This window comes from Dryobates pubescens, chromosome 2 (assembly GCF_014839835.1).
Source record: "Dryobates pubescens isolate bDryPub1 chromosome 2, bDryPub1.pri, whole genome shotgun sequence".
Taxonomy (NCBI): domain Eukaryota; kingdom Metazoa; phylum Chordata; class Aves; order Piciformes; family Picidae; genus Dryobates; species Dryobates pubescens.
The window spans coordinates 50,128,998-50,152,575 of record NC_071613.1 but is presented as its reverse complement, the minus strand read 5'-3'; the positions used below and the strand labels follow the sequence as shown (position 1 = coordinate 50,152,575).

The following is a 23,578-nucleotide window of genomic DNA, read 5'->3' as shown; positions in this document are numbered from 1 at the left end:
CATAATTATCATTTATTTAACTATTTCAGGTAAATATCTAGCTTCCCTGAACTTTACAAGTTGAAAGGGAAAATAGCATTTGTATTCTGGTCTAAAAATAAAGCTACGTGATAAGAACTTTTTTTTCCAGTCCTCAGCATGGACTGCAAGTTCCCTGCAAATCAGTTCACTATACTCTGCACCAACTACTACTTAGTTTAAAAGAAAGTTGCCCTGGAAAATGCCCGTTTTTAATACATTTTTATATATAAAGCCTCAGCAATTCTAAAATGCTGGGATTTTATTTTCTTCTAATCCCCATTCAAACCTAATGGTTAAAGTGATTGCCCATTGGAATGGGCTGCCCGAGGAGGTGGTGGAGTTGCCATCACTGGGGGTGTTCAGGAGGAGACTTGACAGGATGATGCTTGGTTGCATGGTTTAGTTGATTAGGTGGTGTTGGATGATAGGTTGGACACGATGATCTTGAAGGTCTCTTCCAACCTGGTTTATTCTATTCTATTCTAAATTCACCACCAGTCACCATAATTTATATTACTAAAGCAAATAAACTGAGAACCTACAAAGAATTTTTGTGAGCTACAGAACTGTTAAGACAGGCCTATGAACACACAGTGTGGACTCCTCATCAGTACAATGGAGAACCAGATTTATTACAATAGCTATAGTAAATTTTAATAGCTATCAAGTACATAAATATCTCTTCCTGTCTTTAAAGAGCAAATAAAATCCCAAGATTAAATGGAACACAGTTTTTAAAAAGGCTTTCAGCTATGTTGTTTAAAATCATGGTGAATATAGGAAATGTTAACTACTGTGGCTTAAAACTACCCAACTTGAACCAAAGCAATGCCATGCTTACATACTAGATATGGAAAGTATTTAATTGGCATTCTGACTGAAACTAGGAGAATCACAGGGAAAACACCTAGGCCACACAATTGATACGAGTACTTTTCTTATTTTGCATTGATTTTAGCTGCTCATCTTCCTTATGAGATGCATGACACAATCTTTTGTTTTCTTTGTAGCCATTGCTGCCACCCATACACTGATTATTTCAACAGAGCAGCAAAGTTCCACTGTGTGATGGGCATGAAACTCAGGCCTGTCATTATGTGGCAGTGAGTTGTGTGTATGAGCACATCGTGCATGTATTAGGCTGTGTGCACGTGTACCACCACCTAGATTACAAAGTTACAGAATAATTTAGGGCACTTGCACAGTAAACAGTTTCCCAAATTAAAGCATAATATTTGCTGTTCTCTTACAAACAACAACATACAACAAACCCCAAACCTATCCACCACAGTTCAAAACACATACAACCCACGGATATTTAGTTAACTGACATCATTTGGGTATCTGTATTAACTCTAAAAACACAGGGGGGAAAAAACCCCACAGTATGAAAATGAATAAATATATATTATTAAAGCATTATATTTAAAAGAACTTGGTAGCACAATGTTGCATCTTCTCAAGCAGGCAAGACAGGTTACAAATAACTTAAACCCAGTCTTTTTTCACTCACCCGTTTCGATCTTACATCGCTGGTCAATGAGATTGATTCTTCAGAGGTATTTTTATTCCCTGCTTTGAGAAGATCAGGGGAAGGAACTATGAGTTTTAAATAGGTTTCCTTTTTGGCTTGATGTACCAAAGACAAAGGTTTCACATTGGGAACCAATCCCGTAGACTGTATTACACTTGTGTGTTTGTTCACAGATTCCTCCTTTGCCTGAGAGCTTTGGAAAATAATTGGAAGCTGCTGTGACAAAACCTGAGGCTGCTTCTGCTGGGACTGGAATGATGAGTGAGTCTGGGAATCAGACACAAGAGGTATCTGCTGGTGTGTTCTTTTCTCTTGGGACTTTTCATGTGGTTTTTGTCCATCACTTTTCATATCTGTTACACCACTATGCATTAGCACCTGTGAAAATAGGTATTTTTGACTGTTCATATTTGATCAGTGGAAGTTTCTTTAAAACACAAAAACAAATATGCATCACCATTTCCCACAAAACATTTGTACTATTCTTGGGAGCACATGAGAAATAATAATTTTTAAATCAATCTTGTCAAATATTTATTGTTAAGGGCTTGAGGTTCTTTTCCTCCCAGATAGTTTCAGCATGGGAAGACAATGCTTAGTAGAGAAGCACTACTAAACCATGGCTGATTAAAAACGTATTTTTGACTGCATCACAGAAGTATTGAGGTTGGAAGAGACATTTGAGATCATCAAGTCCAGCTGCTCACCTAGAGCTTGCAATCTCACCACTACTGCTAAGCTACTACCACTAAACACTGTCCCTCAGCACCACATCCATGCATCTTCTAAATACCTCCAGGGATAGTGACTCCACCACCTCCCTGGGCAGCCTGTGACAGTGCCTGAGAATCCTTTCTGTGAAGACATTTTTCCTCATGTCCAATCTGAACCTCCCTTGGCACAACTTAAGGCCATTTCTTCTTGTCTGGTCACTTGTTACATATGAGAAGACACCAACTTCCCACCTGGCTCCAACCTCCTTTGAGGAAGTTGTAGAGGGTGATGAACTCTCCCTCTTCACCCCAGTTGCTCTAGCCATTCCTCATAAGACTTGTGTCCCAAGGCCCTTACCAGCTTCATTGCTCTTCTCTGGACACACTCCAGCTACTCAACATCCTTCTTAGAGTAAGGGGCCCAATACTGAACCCAGTACTTAAGGTGTGGCCTCACCAGTGTCAAGTAGTAAACCTAACAATATACCCAAGATTCCAACCAGGACACAGTCTCAGGCTGCGCCAGGGGAGGTTTAGGCTGGATGTTAGGAAGAAGTTCTATACAGAGAGAGTGATTGCCCATTGGAATGGGCTGCCTGGGGAGGTGGTGGAGTCACCATCATTGGAGGTGTTCAGGAGGAGACTTGATGGGGTGCTTCATGCCATGGTTTAGTTGTTTAGGTGGGTTGGATTGGTTGAGGGGTTGGACGTGATGATCTTGAAGGTCTCTTCCAACCCGGTCTATTCTATTCTGTTCTGTTCTATTCTAGTCTAACCTTGTCATTCTAATGGCTACCAGGAAAAGTAACCACTCTGCCAGGACAAGAGCAGCTGCCAAAGCAATACCCATAGAAATATTTATTTCCAATACACAGAACTTAATTTCTTTGCATTTCCCATTTTATTACAAAAATTAACAGTCTGTCACCTGTTAAAACATCTAGCCCATAAAAACAGCAAAACACACGAATGCACACACAAAAAGGAAGCAAAAAAAACCTCCAAAAACCTTCAGAAATTCCTGAAGCAAAACCAGAAAGAGCATTCTTAGCATTCATTACTGTGCAGTTAACTAATTGCTCACTGGTTCTAGGGTGAGCAATACCTCACAGGCCACTTTCAGCGACAATGCTGGGAGCAGCACAGCGCGGTGCCATACCTTGTTCTTGGTTTTCTGATGTGCTTCATTTTCAGAATCAGATTCATCATCTTCACTCTCTTCAGCACTCTGGTCCTCCTCCTCTTCATCCTCCTCTAGATCATCAGAGTCACTACTACTTATGCCTTCACTTGAGGTATCTGAAGAGGAGCCTGAATCACTGTCGGTGTTACTAGAGCTCTCCACAGCTTTTTTCCTTGGCTTCTACCAGGAAGATGAAAACTCTGTTAATGGTTTAGCTTTAATCTGTTACACCATATTACATAGAATACATAGAATAAACCAGGTTGGAAGAGACCTTCAAGATCATCGCATCCAACCCATCAACCAATCCAACACCACACAAACAACTAACCCACGGCACCAAGCACCCCATCAAGTCTTCTCCTGGAAACTTCCAATGATGGTGACTCCACCACCTCCCCAGGCAGCCCATTCCAATGTGCAATCACTCTCTATGTATAGAACTTTTTCCTAACATCCAGCCTGAACCTCCCCTGGTGCAGCCTGAGACTGTGTCCTCTTGTTCTGGTACTGGCTGCCTGGGAGAAGAGACCAACCTCCGTCTGTCTACAACCTCCCTTCAGGTAGTTGTAGAGAGCAAGGTCACCCCTGAGTCTCCTCTTCTCCAGGCTAAGCAACCCCAGCTCCCTCAGCCTCTCTTTGTAGGGCTTGTGTTCCAAACCCCTCACCAACTTTGTTGCTCTTCTCTGGACTCGTTCCAGCAAGTCAGCATCCTTCCTAAACTGAGGGGCCCAGAACTGTACCAAACAAAAACCATCATAGGCTAACTTAGGAAGTGTGGGGTAGGTGAGTAGATAGTGAGGTGGGTTGAGAACTGGATGAATGACAGAGCACAGAAGGTTGTGATCTGTTGGGAACTACTGGAGTGCAGGGAACTACTGGAGAGAGTCCAATGGAAGGCCATGAGGATGGCAAGAGGACTGCAGCATCTCTTAGGAGAACAGGTTGGGAGACCTGGGGCTCTTTAGTCTAGAAAAGATCAGATTGGAATGAGCTCTTCTCAGTGTGCCTGCACTGGCAGAAGGGTTGAACTAGATGATTGAACTATGGATTAATGTGATCTGCAGCCTCTGAACATAACTGACTGTCTTTGCGGAAGGCTAAAGAAGCGCTTCACAAGATGATGGAAAACTGGTCACAAGGCTCAGCTAAGGTATTGTTCTGATGATGTGCATGGGCAGAATGGTTGGCATCACTACATTTCAAACCAGTACATCAAATTTAGGCCTAGATCTAGCAAACCTCCACAGCAAGTAGTGCTTCCAGGAAAATTCAAACCAAAGGTTTATTGCTAACTAACATGGAAAGAACGACACATATTGGATTTATCATTTACATTTCAGTCATATGCTAACTGCATTACTGCTTGTAATTTCACAGTATGTGAGGTTCAGCATCATAAGATTTTGAAGACTGAAGAGAATATTCTCACCAAATTGCTTTTGGGATTTGCTTCTGAAAAATGGTCTGAAATACACTGAAAATTTTGAACAAATATTATATTCAAACTCTCAGAAAGAGCAAATTTGTAGACCTGAACAGGAAAACTAAACAAGCAGCAGAAAAGAATGCACAATAAGGTGTAAAAAAAAATACAGGAACTCAAAATGTGGAGACTGCAAGACCAGATTTCAAAGTGCAATGGATAAGGCAAGTTAGCTTTTATGGATTCTAAAACAAGATGCTAAAGACTAATTTTAAGTCAAAGATCCTTGTTGTATGAAGAAGAAATCCACACCAATTAATAGAACATCAAAGCAAATTTAAGCTGGGTCTGCTGGTTATGGATGGGGATAGCTCATTTCTTCATAGTAGCTCCTATGGTGCTATGTTTTGGATAGTGACCAAAAGAGCGTTGGTGCTACAGAAATAGGTTGGTTGCTCCTGAACGGCACTTGCACAGCGCCAACAGCTGTTCTGCTCCTCATTCTGCTTCACCGGCGAGCAGGCTGAGGCTACACAGAGAGCTGGGAGAGCACACAGCTGGGACAGTTGATGCCAAATGACCCAAGGGATGTTCCAGACCATAGGACATCATGCTCAGCAATAAAACTGGGGGAAGAAGGAAGGAAGGGGAAGACGTTCAGAGTTAAGACATGGGTACTCTCAAGACCCGCTTTCCTGGAGAAGGATGAACACCTGCCTGTTGATGGGAAGCAGTGAATGAATTTCTTGGTTTGCCTGCACATGCAGCTTTTGCACGCCAGAAGAAATGGCTTTCAGGTCAACCCACAAAGTTTTCTCAGTTTTGACCTTTGGTTCTTTCCCCATCACACTGGGGAGGAGTGAGAAAGTGGCTGTGTGGGGTTGAGCTGCTCACTGCAGCTAAACCACAGCAATGGGATTCAATTTATGTTGTGAAAAAGCTATGAAAAGCAGGAGCTGTAGGTGGATTAGGTCTCATCTATTTGTCAGCTGGTTGGTATCTGTATTTTTTTTTAAAAAAGAACTAGGTTCTCTATCAGTTCCTGTGATGAACACAGTAATACTTTGCATCATACTTTCTGCATGCTATCACAAGCATTGCTTCACTATCCCTTCCATTTAGGAAAGATGTTGAGTTGCTGGAAGGTGTCCAGAGAAGGGCAACAAAGCTGGGGAGGGGTTTGGAGCACAGCCCTGTGAGGAGAGGCTGAGGGAGCTGGGGTTGCTTAGCCTGGAGAAAAAGAGGCTCAGGGGAGACCTTATTGCTGTCTACAACTCCCTGAAAGGAGGTTGTAGCCAGGTGGGGGTTGGTCTCTTCTCCCAAGTAACCAGCACCAGAACAAGAGGACACAGCCTCAAGCTGCACCAGGGGAGGTTTAGGCTGGATGTTAGGAAGAAATTCTTCACAGAAAGTGTGATTTGCCATTGGAATGGGCTGCCCAGGGAGGTGGTGGAATCACCATCACTGGAGACTGGATGAGGCTCTTAGTTGATTAGATGGTGTTGGGTGATTGGTTGAACTTGGTGATCTCAAAGGTCTTTCCCAACATGGTTAATTCTGTATTCTGTACTGTTGGGATATCTGAAGAATTTAAGTGTGCTTATTTGGATTTACTGTTTCACTGATCAATTCAGAAACTTGTCAGTTGAAAGTATGAATGAGGGACAACTATTTGAATGTATTCTGACAAAAAAATTAAGAAATCTAAATAACTGGGCCACTAGGTACTTTGTTTCATTGCTGTTGCCCTTTACATCATATTTAAGTCTCTTCATGCCTAGCATTTGGCACAGATGCAGAATGTTTCCTTGTGAAAGACAAGATCAAAATGAAGGAGAAGACATGACCTGAAGCAGTGAAATCAACAATGCCTGGACTCTATTCTTTTTTTTTCTTCTTTGTGGTTCTCAATCTCTGTATGTGGTGAGGGAAACACTCAGAACACTACAATACTACTAAAATCAGCACTGTCGAGTTTATCTGCAGTGTTAAAATAAATCTTGGCAACATCAGCTTCTGAAGAGATGCATGCAACAACATGGAAAGACAGGAGCGGTCAGCAGGCTTGCTCAGTTGACAGTGTTTACTTCAGCCATCAACACTAAAACTTTTGCTGCCCATTGCCCTTTACAAACAATTCAGCTGCTGAATCTTACCACTGTCTCTTCATGCTGCAGACAAGAACATTAAAAAATTACCATATCAAGAAAGCAGTCAGGAACACTCCCGTGAAAAAGGAGCAGCAAGTGCCAAGCAACATCCAACACCTAAGTCTGATTCACAAGCAACTACCTTGAGTAAGAAATGGGACAGCCAATTTTGCCATACAATTTAGTAGAACTTTTAAGCAAGCAAATGCTTCAAAACAAATCAGTCACCTAACTACCTTGTGAAACACAACTGCTTCCCAGGGAGTTTTTACTTCATAAGCAAATAGAATCTTTTGACATAGGTAAAACCAATACAGAGAAGTTGGATTAGTAGGATTCCATGAGAAAGGATGGCAAATTAATAGCTTAGAGAAAAGGTAATGATAGGGAAAATTTACACTTGTGCCTTTAGTGGATATCAAAGGATTAATCTTGATGAAGAAGTTTCTATCAAATCCAGCATACGACATCCCAGGGAGGTGGTGGAGTCACTGTCCCTGGAGGTGTTCAAGGGGAGATTGGACGTGGCACTTGGTGCCATGGTCTAGTGGTGAGGTCTGTCGAGACAGGTTGGACTTGATGATCCTTGGGGTCTCTTCCAACCTTAGTTATACTGTGATACTGTGATAAAGAGGCTGGGGATTGGGGGGAAAAGGTGCTGCCAGTAAACTGGACAGAGACTAAATCAAACTGTGTGAGCCAGAAGGACAAGGAGATAACTGTAAAGAAAAATAAGTCTATAGACATTTGGAACAACAGAAAATACTTGAAAGAAATTCTAAAAGCTTGCTGACACAAAATAAAATAGTCCAGAAGAGAAGAAAAAAAAAAAAAAGGCAGGCTGAAGAGTAAGCAGCAGTTTTGTTTTATTTGATATACACTAGAAAGAAAAAAAAAGGAGCACTCTGAAGACACAGGCAAGACAGGCAGATATTTATAGACTATAAAAAAGGGTATTGTTTTTTAAAAAACACTAAAAGGCTTCAAGAAATATATTCAATAAAAATTTATTACTGAGTAGTATTTTACACGCAGATTTAACTCTGACTAGCTCCTCTACTGGCAACAACACAGTCATAAAAGTAGAAGCAAGAGTGGGTTCAATTAAAGTAAATTTCATATTTGATTTTGGTTCAGTGACTTCAGCAAATCTGCTGGATGGTTATGCTAATTGAAGGCATTCATTGCTCAGAAAGCTATAATCTAGATTCAATAAGAAAAGCAGTCTGACCTTAATGACCCAGTGAGATAGTCCCATATAAAGGTGACTGAAGTGATTAAAAATATTTCAGTCATGATTTCAAAGCACTGAAGTTTATAAAGGAAATACAATATGCTAGTTGCCAAGAAGAGATGTTAAAAGTAAAGAGTGTCCTGTTAAAAGAGATGTTAAAAGTGAAGAGTAAGTCAGTGTCCTGAGCCTAATTCTGGAATCCAGATAAGTAAAAGACCCAAGATTCCTATCTCACCAGCTGCCTATAATGGTAGGAGACGTTCTCCAAGCCAGAAGAGACTCAAGTTCACCATTTATGCTTTTTTTCCCCCTTGAAGACTGTTGCTCTACCAATGTCAAAATCCTGTTGATCTTCCTCATGCTAGGAATTCACTAATGCCATCAAGAGAGGTGCAGCCAGTTTCATGGTTCTTTGAGGCTAGAGCAGCACATTCAGATGAATGATGATTTAGAAAGCAATCTGCTTAGTCAGTTCTATCTTGGCCACAAACAGAGCATGCTTGAAAGAAGACAATTAAAAGCATGCTAAAGTCATCAAGACAGTGACTAACACAGCAAGTTACAAGGTAATGCAGTTACCAAGTTTTATATGCAAGAGGTGTTTTATGGATAGTATATCAGACCATCACGATGAGATCTATCTTCACTAAAACTGTTATGCTCAACAGGCATAACATGATACAGCATAAATATACAGTGATGACTGAGGATTTGGCACAATTTTAAACTCCTGTTTTGGACAGATTGAGGTTTATCACTGATCACCCGCTGAAGGGCCACATACACACCTCAGACTAAAGAAACTGGATGAGAACCTTTAACAAAAAGATGTTAACTCAGAAGGGTTTTTTCCACAGACTACAGGAGGAAAAAAACAACACCTCATGTAATACAACTTGCTATCAGACTGCACTCCAGGATTCCCTAAGATATAAAATGGTAGGAAAACAGAATTAGCATTCAACCAGGAAGAGAACATTGCACAAGAAGTAAATTTAGAGTTTCACCAACTGAAAAACAAGTTTGGTATCAGCTTTTCCTTTAAAAGAAAACCACAATGATATAATTTTTGTTTTTATTAATACCAAGCTGAAAAGAAAATTACAACCAGGGTTGCAACTGAAGAACTACCAGATGAATACTAAAAGAATAAATTCCTGAAGAAAGGAATATTTGGAGAAGTAGAAATGAAATGTTTTTAAATAACCTATGCTCTTTAGGAAGAAAGGAAAATGGATTTGAAATCTTAAAAGATAGTATCATTTATACAAAACCATCACAAAATACTCCATCTGCCTATTCACAGAATTACTGAGGCTGGAATAGACCTCCGAGATCATCAAGTCTAGCCTATGACCTAACACCATCACATCGACTAAACCATGTCACTAAGTGCCACAGCCAATCTTTCCTTAAACACTTCCAGAGACAGCAACTCCACCATCCCCCCCTGGACAGTCCATTCCAGTGTCCTATTACCCTTTCTGTAAGGAAGTGCTTCCTAATACCCAACCTAAACCTCCTCTGATGCAGCTTCAGGCCATGCCCTCTCATCTTGTCCCAAGTTGCTGGGGAGAAGAGCCTGACCCCCAACTTCCTACAGCTTCCCTTCAGGTAGTTGTAGAGTGTGATATGGTCCCCCTGAGTCTCCCCCAGGCTAAACAACCCCAGCTCCCTACTTACTCCTGTGCCTTCATTTTCAGTTGTGTCTTTGTTCTAACATACTGAAACAAAAATATTTTGTTTGTTTGAGTTTTAGTTTCTTTTAAAAATCAAATCTCTTGATCTTATTTTGGAGTTCTCATGTACAGTTATCTGTGTGTTTTGCTTGTAAAGTATAGAATAGCACAGCATAGAATAGAATAGAACAGACCAAGTTGGAAAAGACCTTTGAGATCACCGAGTCCAACCTACCACCCAACACCATCTAATCGACTAAACCATGGCACCAAGCACCTCATCCAGCCTCTTCTTAAACACCTCCAGTGATGGTGATTCCACCACCTCCCTGGGCAGCACATTCCAATGCCCAATCACTCCTTCTGTGGAGAATTTCTTCCTAGCATCCAGCCTAAACCTCCCCTGGTGCAGCTTGAGACTGTGTTCTCTTGTCCTGGTGCTGGTTACCTGGGAGAAGAGACCAACCCCCACCTGGCTACAGCCTCCTTTCAGGTAGTTGTAGATGGCAATAAGGTCTCCCCTGAGCCTCTTCTTCTCCAGGCTAAGCAACCCCAGCTCCCTCAGCCTCTCCTCACAGGGCTGTGCTCCAAAGCCCTCCCCAGCTTTGTTGCCCTTCTCTGGACACCTTCCAGCAACTCAAAATCTTTCCTAAACTGAGGGGCCCAGAACTGGACACAAGACTCAAGGCGTGGCCTAACCAGTGCTGAGTGCAGGGCAGAATGACTTCCCTGCTCCTGCTGGCCTCACTATTCCTGATACAGGCCAGGATGCCATTGGCCTTCTTGGCCACCTGGGCACACTGCTGGCTCATCTTCAGCCTACTATCAACCAGTCCCCCCAGGTCCCTTTCTGCCTGGCTGCTCTCCAGCCACTCTGACCCCAGCCTGTAGCACTGCATGGGGCTGTTGTGGCCAATGTGTAGAACCTGGCACTTAGATGTGTTCAATCTCATGCCCTTGGACTCTGCCCATCTGTCCAGCCTGGCAAGGTCCCTCTGCAGAGATGTCCTATCCTCTAACAGATTAACACCTGCCCCCAACTTGGTGTCATCTGCAAATCTACTGATGATGGACTCAATCCCCTCATCCAGATCATCAATAAAGATATTGAACAGGATGGGGCCCAGCACTGATCCCAGGGGGCCACCACTAGTGACTGGTAACACCACTAGTGACTAGCAACAGAAAAAAGAAAACATTAGGCCAAATCCACTCACAACACAAAAATATTAATAAATATTTTTAAATAAAAGTATTTCAGCCTAGATGGCTGCCAGCAGGAAATAACTCCCTTAGCTTCTCTGCTGACAGTACCCATTTTCCAGTACTCCATTTCCTGTGTTTTGACTAAGTAGTTTTGATTCCAAGAGTAGCAAGTTCCTAAGTACTGACCCAAGCACTCTTTAAGAAGGTCTACTAACTCCCTGAGCTCATGTTGTTCATATCAAATGGCTGCCTAAGTTTTTAACAGAATCATGGAATTACCTCATACATAGGTAATTACTCTCCAAAAACCATTTTTCTTTTGATTACTAAAAAATTCATTTTGCCTCAGAAACTTTCTGTATTTTAAGTTACATTAAAACACCATGAAACAGTTTATAATAGGTTGTAATTACAGTAACAAAAAATGTTTATGCTATGATATCATACTATCAAATATTGATGTTAAAATAATATACTTCATAATTACATAAGTTATTGCATGCTGCTATTAACTTGTGGTGTTAATGCTAATGGTAGCTTTAAGTTGTTAAACAAGTCATCAAACAAATATAAACATCCCCTACAAAACCAAACCAAAAGCCCAGACCAAAACACAGAAATTCCCAACACACAAAAAACCCCACCAGAGAGATGAGGGCACAGACCATGCTCTAATAAATAATAGTAAGAAAACCCCAAACCATCTTGTACTGGGAGAGAACACTTTAAAATGCTGCTGTGTGCACAACCAGAACACTTAACTCTGCCATTTTTTGGTCTGAATCTTAAAATTCTTTTCTGCATATTTACCTTGTCTTTGATTTTGTCAGCTCTAGTGTCCAAAAGCTGAACTTTGCACTGCTCCTGGTTGTATTTGCGGCCTCCTGCTCCTGAGGTTATAGCCTTCGCTTGTCCTGCAGATGTTGCAATGCTCGTGGATAACACAGATGTGCTGACACCAGATACTGCAGTGGTACTGTTCCCATTCAGTGATCCATTTATACCTTAAGACAACAGATTTACAAAGTGACACTTAAAAAGAATTTGAAGTAGCAGCCATGTTCTTTGAGATGTTCCAGCCACACTATCCAGCTGCCACACTAATCCAGCTTCCATAAACACGTAACAAAATACTACATTACTCACGGGTTACTCCCAGCATATGCTGGTAACTGGCAAACCAAAAGCCACTTTGATTTGCTTGTGGAGTTATTTTAATTAGAACATGCAGAGCATCCATGAGTTAAAGGATAAACACTTTTAATGCTGTGTAAGAAGAAGAAGAAAAAAATCTGAAATCATACCCTTTTAAGGCCTATCCTTGATTTAGTCAGGGGCAAAAAAAAAATAGGATTTTGAAGAAAGAAGACAAAATATTTACATTCAGAATAACACACTTAGAAAAATTTGTTTACACTTTTGAAGTATCAATCAGCTCCAGAGAAAAAGCACATGGAATCCAAGACACTTCACGTGTACAATGAAGTAGAGGGGAAATTGTGGGAATGCTATTTGAAACATCCACACTTAAACTTGCTCACTTATTTCTCAGGAAGACTGCTGCTGTCTAGCAAACAATCTTTAGCCACACAAAATTGCTACTCTGCAATCCTGCAATTATTACCAGACTGATTCTGAAACATACATCAGGTCTTAAAACCTACCAAAATTAATACAATTTTTAAAAGCTCTTTTGTACACCACAGAATCACAGAACAATATGCAGTGAGTTGGAAGGGATCCACAAGGATCAAGTCCAAATCCTGACTCCACAAATTAAAACTTAGACATTAAACTACAGATCTAAGAGCACCGTCCAAACATTTCTTGAACACAGGACAGGCTTGGGGCCATGCCCACTTCCCTGATGAGTCTGCTCATCCTCTCTTAGTGAATATTTTCCTAACATCCTGAGAGCCTCCACTGCTGCAGTATTAAACCATCCCCTTGCATCCTGTCATTGGACATCAGAGAGACAAGACCAGCACTTCCCACTCTGTTCCCTGTCATGAGGAAGCCACAGACAGCAACAGGTTCATCCCTTCAGCCTCCTCTCCTCTAAGCTGAATAAACCCTATATCAAACACATGTATCTTATCTATTCAAGAAGTGTGCAGTGCCACTACATAAAATACTAAGTTGAAATTCAAGAAAATCATGTAATGTCATTGGGCTACCTCCATTGAAACACTGTAGCTGTTGCTATCCCCCTCCATGTCCGTCCCCCCGTCCCCCCCCCCCCAAAAACTACCTGCAGAGGAACAGCAGAAAGCCTCCTACATCAAATCACAAACTTCAAAAACCCAAACCATTTCATTACTCCTCAGCCCAGTACAAACTATCTAAGGAAAAAGTGGGTTTAAAACTGTTAGCAGGAAGAGTATTTCATTACTGTAAGCCCACATTTCTATGCCTCATGCTTAGCTAAGAGAGTCGACTTTTACAGAACTGTCTAGGAATGGGAAGAACAGCGAGAGGTAAATTCTACATCTGCAGAAGTTCAGTAAGATTATTCCCTCTACAACTGTAGCCATTACCTTTTTCTGTACTGCTCCAACTATTTTTTCCTGTAGCTCTTGAGTGAAATGAAGCAGAATCGTGGTTCTGTGCAGGAGGTGCAAACAGTGGTGGAATTCCCAACAGTGGTGGGAAAAAAGCTGCCCCGGGACGAGAGTGCGTGTCCACCGTTCGCCACCATTCTGTACCACAAAGGAAACAAAACCAAACTTCAGTCATTCCAATAATTCAATATTTCTGGAAGCATGTGCATGATCTAGAGCAGCTTTGCTTGCTTTCCTCCAAAAGAATGGATTTGCACTTCATTTCACTAATCATTCCAGGTGATGTGTATAGCGGGTATTTAGTTATCGCTTCAGCTTTAAAGATGATGTATTTCAGTCCTACTTTTGTTGAACTCAGTTTAAATGTCTTTAACTCCAGGTAATGCATTATCACATTCATAAAAAAACCAACACAACATAACCCAAAAAAACCCCAAACAACAAAGCAATCTCATTTATTTACCTTCTTCCACAACTGATGTCCATGCCCAACTAGTAATACTAAATGTTAGTTACCATCTGCTGCACAGCTCAATCAGGGAACATCACAATACCCTTTGGGAGTTTTTCCTCCAAAAAGCCAGTATCAACACTCGCTTCTCTCTCTCACACAGTTGTGATTTCTTAATGATGCTGATGAGCCACAACAAATTGTGATGTTTCACAACATTTTGAAGGAAGATCAAGTTAAAACATCCTTTGAGCTTGTAAAGTTTATCAACTTTCTTCATCTCTCCCCAAAAAAGAGACTTCAGACTATATTACTGATGATTAGCTTTTAAGAAAACAGCGTGCTATGCAAGCAATTATTTAATGTGCCTAGAAAAGAGATGCCATCGGTTTTCAAACATGCATTTAGAAACATGGGAAGAAAAAAGACAAGTGGAAGCAAAGCCTTGCAACAAACTGAACATTATAATGACATTCTTCATCCTTCTTATTTAATGAAAACATCAACAGTCTGTCTAGCAATTAATTCTAATTTTTCCTTCATTTTCCTATTTTAGTGTTTGCTCTTCAAGCTACTAACTTACTGCAGATGCACTCTGCATAACAAGATTGTGTATTAAACTGCACTCGTTACATTCTTGACTTGCTTCAAATAGGTTAAATATTCTTGAGCACAGCTTTTGAAATTTCACTAACCACTACACAGATAAATGATTGCAAGCATTACTCCAAAGGGCAACAAACATTGCACCAATGCTGGTCTCTTAGTAACGAGGAATGATAACTGAATGCCTTTGTTAATATCATTGAACTTCACGGGGCAATGTAAGGCTTTCAAAAGAGCTAAAATGGAATAAATATGTAAACAATGCCTTAAAATACAAAGCAGCAATGCATCAACCAGCAGAAACACACAAATAATATGGTATTTCTAACAATGCCAAGGGCATTCCACCTTACACAGCAAATCTAGAGAACTGCTTAGGGTGACAGAAATTACTATGCATTTTCCTCCTTTCTGTGTTGCTCTTTAATTACTACAGTGCTAGCAAAGTCTGCCTTCTGCACGCCTCCCAACACCTAACTCCTTGTATGCATGATTCCAAACTACCTATAGGCATAATTTCATGGTGCTGGTGAACATCCCTCAGTGTAAAAAGCTGCTTAGGATGGAAAAGACTGGAAATGGTTTATATATACACAAGTAGCAATCATCCACTCACATCATTGGTTTAAGAAAACAAAACCCCTCGTTTAATTAGGGAAATATCAAAAATGTCTGTTCATTTAAATGAAGAGCAAAGCACTGGCTACCTTAATAAAACACTTCAAACCAAACAAAATTAGCATTTTAATAAACTCTGAATATGCTCTCACAGAAGCAAGTACAGAGGTAACAAACATGAACACAGTTGCAAGGACACCAACTTTAACTTTCCTTCATAAACCATGGGTTAAGAGAAAGTAGCTGTGGACTAGTTTTCATCCTCTCCTTTTCTTCTTTTCTTCTCCTCTTATGTTTTTAAATGGCAGCTTTTAAAAAGAGATTGACAAAACTGCACACTACTGGGAAAGCTGACACATAATTCCAACATAAACACTGCAGATGATTAACTTTGAGGAGTAAGAATAGGTGGAACACAGAGCACTGACCTACTAAGCTGTATTTTTCAGAGTATCAATCCCATGACAGCTCTCAATGACACTTGCTTTAATCTAAGAACTATGAGGTGCTTGGTGCTTCTTTTCCAACACGCCTTCCTATTTTCAGCAATGGGTGAACAAGGAAGCAAGTAATGTATCCGAGTACTTGACTGGAGTGCTTCAATTATTCAGGAACTAGGGCTGTATTAACCAATTAAATTAACTGTATATGATATATTCCATAATGGTTTTGATACAGGTGCTTTGTCTATTTGACCTGGGAACATGCCAACATAATTCATCTGTAGTGTAGTCTCTCAGGCAAAGCATAAAGACTCCCAGCCCTAACTCTCCAGGCAGCGTGGGGACCTGACAGGGTATGTAATCAAGTTTATTGCGAGACTGCTTAATAGACTATTGATTGCTGCAAAGAAAATAAATAGATGAATTGGAATAAAAAGCACCTCTCTGATCTAATGCATAGATTTAAAATGCTGCCTTTGCTTTCTCTTAAGTAAGTCCATTCTTAAACAATTTTATTAGATGCTAGAGAAAAGCATCCTTAAATGTGAAGATTGAGATAGGTGGACATATTCAGAATTATTATTTTTTAGTATCACAGAAGTGAGCAATACCTCAATTTAGGAACAGGCTAGGGTGCAAGGATAGCAATCTAGCCTGACTGCAGAGTATCTTGAAAATTCAAGAAAGTCTTGACTCTGGAACTGCTGATCCAGCCACAGGTCATTCGTGGGAAAACAGCGTTTGGCTGGTTGACAGCATAAATACTTCTGTGAAGTCTCCCTAGGACAGCGTATACCTTTTCAGAGGGGTGCAACAGAAACCATCGTGTACTGTGTCAGGTAGAGAAATGGACACTCATAAATAAAACTGATGTGACACTACTGATAGTAAACTACATTCCAGCTTGTTTTTAGAAATACAAAGTGTCCTTGAGAAATATTTATGTTCTTAAAAAGACCAGATGCAGCCAGGCAACAGATTTGACCATGAAAAAAAAAATCAAAGGGAAACAACCCCTGAATACTGGGAATTACTATCAGTGGTTAGCACTTATCAGGCAGTATTACTTTTTTCTTTTAAATAGAAGTTGAAAATAGGACTACTTGGACATTCTAAATTACAAACCTGACAGTTCAGTATCTTTAATACATTATTCATCTGCTTTGGTCTTACTGTGTTTTGTTAGACCAAATATATATCCTAGCTATAGACCAAACACATACTCTGCATATACACAAAGCAAAGGCAGCAAGGAGAGGTAAATGAGTCACATAAATCCTCCGGCTGGGACTGTGTGTTTATAGCCATATGTAAGTGAACTCTTACCACATTCTGGGAACCACCACAGAGAACCATTTAAAATGGCATGGGTTAACGAATGTAAGAAACAAAAGTCTTTTGGAATTAAGCTGTTCTGAAAAATAAAGCATGTGGTTGTTTGTTATGAACAGGTGTTGTAGTTTGAGCTGCTTTTACAGCAATTGAGATAAACAGTCTACACAGAATTCTAGTTATGTTGTGGTTTCTATTTTTCTTCCCAAGGAAGCCACAAACAAATACAGGCTGCAGTAGTGCAATCAATATCCATGGTATCAGGACAGAAGATTTTTTTCAGTTTGGAGAATGCAGTCTTACTAACTCTACTGCAAGAGCCAAGCGGTGGATTACCATGAATTCAAGCTGAAAAACTTCCTACCTGCTGTGTATCTTACAAGACTCAGCAGTACTCAGACTAACAAAAAGAATGCTTATTATTTGTTCTCTAAAGTGAACAAGGTATTTCCAAAGAAATAGTAGGCAAGAGTTATTTACAATTTCTTGTTCTGTTGACGACATATGCATCATTCAGCTGAAGTGCGAGTTTCATTCACAAAAATGAGATGCTTGCATAAAGAAACCTTCCACACAATATTCCAGTTCCAGCCAAGATGCTGTCCTTTAATCAAGACTAAGACTAAAACGTTTTGAAATTTGCCTTTTCAGTCTCAAGTTCCATTAGAAGAAACTAATGCTCTAGATAGAAAAATACAGCAGGAGTTGGGCTTGAGCGCAGAGAACATGACGCATATTCAGTAAATTGACTATTAGACCTTAATCTGGAAGTGGCACAGAGTTTGCTTTAGTGTGCTTAGTTTTTAATTTAATTCCTGCTTCTGAGGCAGCTTTGCAAAGTGAAAATCTCTCCTTCAGTAAACAAGTACTATGCAAAATATACCCACATGTTATGAACACTGTCCCACAGAAGAACCTCAAACACTTTTCTTCAATGCATCTCTGACCCCTTATTATATTTGACCTGCAATAATAATTCCCAGTGTTGCCAAACACTAAATTCACACCACAATATGCAACTGACTCATTCTTACCACATGTGTTGACTGTGGAACTCAGTGATGCAGCTCCAGTGGGAAGGCCACCTTTCGATACTGCTGAAGCTACAGATGGAGCAGAAGATGCTGGATTCGAAGCAGCTGCAGTAGAGGAGACTGACGATGACGTTAACCTCTCTCCTGACTCCATATCTGTAAGAGAGAAGATAAATGTCTGTCTTCTATGGCAGGAAATGAAATCACAAGGGGACTACAATATGCTGTGCTGACCACATCTCAGGAGCTGCACTTGATTCTTGAGTAGTTCTACAAGGCCTTCACATGAGAGTTACATCACACAAACAGCACCCAGTCATTCAGGGAATCCAGTACAACTGCAGCAATTAGGGAATTATCTAGTCCTGTTGAGAGCTACATCACATTTCATCTTGAATGCCAACAGCCACACCTGAGAGCATTACCCACACCCTCTGCTCCAAAGCTCCATTTAACTCAGTCTGGCAGATTGAGCCCTCGTCTGAGTCAGATCATAGCTCTGCAGTTCACACATCCTGGTTAGGTCCCATGTTATAGCTTCCCTCCAAGCCTGCATCAACTCCCATCTTCTGCTACACCTGATCAGACTAACAGGTGAAACTTGGGCATGACAGGTTCCTTTAATTTGTTTGCACTGAGTGGCTAGCACAGTGTTCAGATCCTGCAAGACTATGTCAGGGTTGGGAAAAGCCCTACTTCCATTATCCTCAACTGCCAGCTTGTCCCACCTTGCACAGCAGCCCTGACATTGCTGCTGCCTGACAGACCCCAGCTTTAGAGACATGTAAAACAGGTAACACATGACAAAGAGGTTTAACTAGGGGCTTCATTTAGGGAAAGACACAGGAAGTATGGTGAGATAATAGAAGAACTCCTACAAGTTGATACCTTTCTTTTACCTCATAAGCTTTTCATATAAAATAAGTTTCTTATATTTGTGGCATCATTAGTTACCAGGATTATTTCACTTAACAAGAAGGAGCATTTTAAGACAAACACATAAAATAAGTTTCTTATATTTGTGGCATCAGAAGTTACCAGGATTATTTCACTTAACAAGAAGGAGCATTTTAAGACAAACACACAGTAAATTATTATTAAAAACACTCACTGTTAAGTAGTTTCTTAAATATTTTAAAACTGCAGCTAATCTAAGCATAATGGCAGCAGAGTCAAGATACTATCTGACAGAATCTGCCAGAACTGCAGCTGATGGTGAGTCAGGATCAGAGCAGAAATATTGTGGGAAGAAATCTTTTCAGAGTCCCTGTATTATTGAACATAAGCAACAAGACTAAGCACAGTTAACTCATAACAGGCACGGCCCTAGGAAACCAGTTCCTGTCCCGGAGTCTCCTTCAGCTACTGAGAAAACAGCTTGCCTCAGACCTGCCACTGGAACCATGGGAAGGTCAAGTACTAAGCTTAAGTCCAGCAACAACTGCAACGCCTTACTCCCAGTCTTTGTAAACCCAACACCAAGTACACGAGACAGTCACATATTTCCAAACTCTGATCAATCAGTTCAGAGAACTGACCTGTTAAACAGCACTTCCGACCCAAACTTATACTACATAATGAGTTCTTCAAATACCCATTTGAAAAGTCAGCATAAAAGGTGTTATCTATTTCTCCCAAAGACATGGCATCCTTGGTTCCTCTCAGTCAGTGCAAATGAACCTTAAAAAGCCAAGGGCAGTACAGAAGCGAGCGTCACAGCAAAATATCTGGGAGATACACCATGCCTGTTTTAACCAAATCATTAACTTCTTATCGCTAATAATTTTTATGCGCAGCATTTTCTATGTTCAGGTCTCCAGACTTGCCAAGTAGCAGAACAAAAGCTACTGCATGCCCTCAAGTGCAAATTGTGCAAAAAAGGCAAGTATAGTATATCGTGTAGAACCGCCTACCCTTTACACAAACTGCTAAGAGCCACTCTGAAAAAGAGCACTGAGAGGCTTAAATACTTTCATTTTTTTACAGCCCAATTGATCATGTGCAATTTTTATGCAGGCAGAAGAGAATTACTGGGGTTTGTTTTTCCCCTACAAATACTGAAAACACAACTAGTTAAACTGGCATGGCACAAAAAGTAGTATTAACTGCTGTACTGATCTTGAGGGCTGCCAACCTTTTCTTGAGCACAATAGCAGAAATCATGAAAAATATTTTCTTCAGATGCAAAAAATATTATCAAACATTTAACATTTTTAGTTTGGAACTTCTAAATGCTTTTCTCCAACTAAGCATTTTTTTATCCACAGTTAAACAACACCTCTGTGATTTGCAGTAACCTGTGAATGCAATTCAGCTACTCACTGGAAGCAGGCCACTGAAAAATACTGTATATAATGTAGGCTTTTAATGGTGCACCACATTCATTAGATTCTGGAGTATTTCTAAGGGCAATAATTAATAGAAATCCTTTTCATATGAGATTATGATTTAGGTCTGTATCTACAGATTAAAGTCTTTAGCATTTCAAACAGATGCAACATTTCCTGCTACAAAAGGTTTACTATCTTTAGTGTATATATAGATAAAGAAATAGACATAAATGAATATAACAATGTACATTATTTTAGGACTATGAATGACTGAAGTTGAGTGTGGCCAACAGGCAGTCATTGTACAACAACCTATGGTTTTGTTGTATTTTGGTATGCACTGTGGTAATTATGGCCACAGTTAATTTACTGTGTACATGGAAAATGATAAACACATCATAGGGGTATTATTAATCACTTGTAAAAGGGGGAATTATTTCTAAGCTTTAATGCACTGCATTTGAAACTCAGGATGGAAACTTTGTATTTTACTTAGGTTTCCTGACAAAAACATCACAGAATTCATGAATTTCTTTTAAAAAAACCCAAAAATTAAAAAATAAAAACATGCTGTCATGTTGTGTATAATAACACAACATTAAAGTGAGTCTTTACCATCTAATATACTCTGTAAGATAAGCACAGTTAAGAACCTCCTCTAAGCAACCCATGCTTGTGTCATAAATGAGAAGCTACTCTTGGTAAATCAATACATTTTTTTAATGAAAAATGTAAATTTAGTTATATTTGTAAGCTTTTAACCAGCATCAGCCATCTGCTTGAACCGGTAATACTGCACCAAGTAAGACTTGGGAGAACACTAATAAACTGCTCTTTTAAGGCTCCCCTCCTTCCTCTCCCTCCCCTTGTTGTTTTAGTTTGTGGGGAGCTAGGGGGTGGTTTTGGAGGGACTGCATCTTCAACCTTTAATTCAGCTGCTTGTTTGAAGTCATTAATAAAAACCCTGAATACTGGCATTTCTGTATGACTTTGAACTGAAGAAATTATATTCTTTTCTTAGAGACATACATACTTTTGCTTTCAACCCAAGTCAACCCTTAATTATGTTTAGTTAATTACTCCAACCACAGCAGATGGCTAACTCCAAAAGAGATAATCCCCGAAACAGTCATTAGTCAGGATCAGCAATAATTACACTGTAGACCTAATGTGTTCAGTGACTAAAAACTCCACGCAGTTGCAGCAGATCCATATTCTTTTTAACCTTAAGTATAAATTAGACATTTGTTTCATTTTTGTGTATTTTGCCAGGCAACACTTCTGAGGAAATCACGACTGCTTTTCAAACTCTTAATATTTGTAACAGAGAAATTCAGTAAGTAAACCCAGAAGAGACAAAAATCCATGTGTTTTGTATTTACCAGGTGTAGTGATTTTTGTTAGTGACTCTCCATGCTTTGCCCAAAACTCCAGTTATTTTCACAGAATTTTCCATAGTGATTAACAACTATGAATGCAACAGAACACAATGAAAACTGAACACAATCTCTCGCTGAGGAGGAACAAAGAATGGAAGGATGTGCAGTTTGACACAAGGAAAATGTCTTTTCTGGGAAAGAGAAAAAGGAAGGGGGGGGGGAAGAAGAGAATTATACATGTTTAATAAAAATAAAACTAATAAAAGTAACTAAAGTCTTATTAAAGGAAACAACAAAACAAATTTTCACATCTGACAAGATAAAATTTCTTCAAACTACGTTATCTATCAAGCCCATGCTCCAAACCTTCTTTCACAGGACATTGCCATGGATATAATACTATCCCATGAGTGACAGCTGGGATGTAAGAGACACTACAGAGTGGGTGTTCAAAAACTGCCAAGAGTAGCATTGCTTCCAGTTTAACCTCTATACTCCCATGCACTACTTCATTAGTTCAATGACTACCTCTAACAGTGAAGAAGTTCAAAGTGCAGGGGTACAAATACAGTCATCTTCAATGACCAAGTGAAATCTGTGATAACTATTTTGACAGGCAACTGCAGAAGAGTCCCACACCATTTGGTGATCTCTCACCTTACAGCAATCGTATTTTATATCATAACATTGCCAGTCCACAAATACTTTTTACTCAACATGAGTCCTCTAATCCAAAGATCTTACAGCTGCTGAAGGGAAGCACATCAGAGTCTCTCAGAAGAGACAGTCCAGCACAGCAGGGTTCATCAGAAATCTGAAACACAGCCTCACTTTCTGAAGTAAAACTTAACATCTAACTCTCCTCCTTCAAAGTGAGGCAGAGTTCAAAAAGGTCAGCACATGGTAAACACGGAACACGGGCATTGGCCCGAGGGTGACCCAGCAGGCCACGTGGCACCCACGGGCTCAGCGCCACCATGTCACAAGGAGGAATGGGTGCAAAAGCACTGGTATGGCCCCAAAAATACACTATATAAACAGGACCAAAACCTTAGAGAGAAGGAAGTGTAGCACTCAAAGGAACAAATACAATTCTTCACAGACAAGCTACGGACACAGAAGGCTGCCAGTGCTCCTCCCCGCTCTAGTCACAAGGCCTGGCCACAGACTACCTGTGACTAGACTAACAGTCTACTGCTGCTGCAGTGTTTCTGACATCTGAGATTTTTAAGCTCAAATAGAAGTGTCAATAAAATTAATGAGATTCACTTTACATGTCCCAAATGCTGTACAAGCAGCCTTAAAGGCCAGGTTAAGTGCTAAACATTCCAAGTTTTGCAGAACTTCAATGTAATTATGTCACTTTCAGTAATCTAAGCATTTTACACAAAACTCCCGAGGGGAAAAAAACCACCACAATAAAACTTCTTTTGGTAAATCAACAGCCAGATTGGCTTGTATTTCACAGGTATAATACTGCAAATAACTACAAAGACATTTCTCTCCACAAGTAGCTTTCATATACTACTGTCAGTTAACCCTGTGCAAGGCACACCGTATGCTCCTGCATTATCCTCTAAGCCCTTTATAGTCCCCCCACTTCTGTCACCAGGCCAGATTCAGGTGTAACAACTCACTGTTTAAGTGCATCAGAATCTACAGCAGTGAATATAGACAA

The 23,578-nt window shown here is 40.2% G+C and overlaps 1 protein-coding gene across 15 annotated transcripts in view; it reads right to left on the bottom strand.

Annotated features, from left to right (window-relative positions):
- The window catches only part of BAZ2B (bromodomain adjacent to zinc finger domain 2B), a 127,259-nt gene that overhangs the window by 47,133 nt on the left and 56,548 nt on the right, over window positions 1-23,578 (bottom strand). For all 15 annotated transcript variants that reach the window (XM_054177310.1, XM_054177259.1, XM_054177325.1 and 12 more), the window contains 5 exons: window positions 18,192-18,347; window positions 13,684-13,845; window positions 11,957-12,150; window positions 3,428-3,631; window positions 1,535-1,933 (listed from right to left, as the gene is read on the bottom strand). In XM_054177310.1, the coding sequence (XP_054033285.1) occupies window positions 1,535-1,933; window positions 3,428-3,631; window positions 11,957-12,150; window positions 13,684-13,845; window positions 18,192-18,345 (1,113 nt within the window). In that variant the 5' untranslated portion in view covers window positions 18,346-18,347. The remainder of the gene's footprint in view (window positions 1-1,534; window positions 1,934-3,427; window positions 3,632-11,956; window positions 12,151-13,683; window positions 13,846-18,191; window positions 18,348-23,578) is intronic.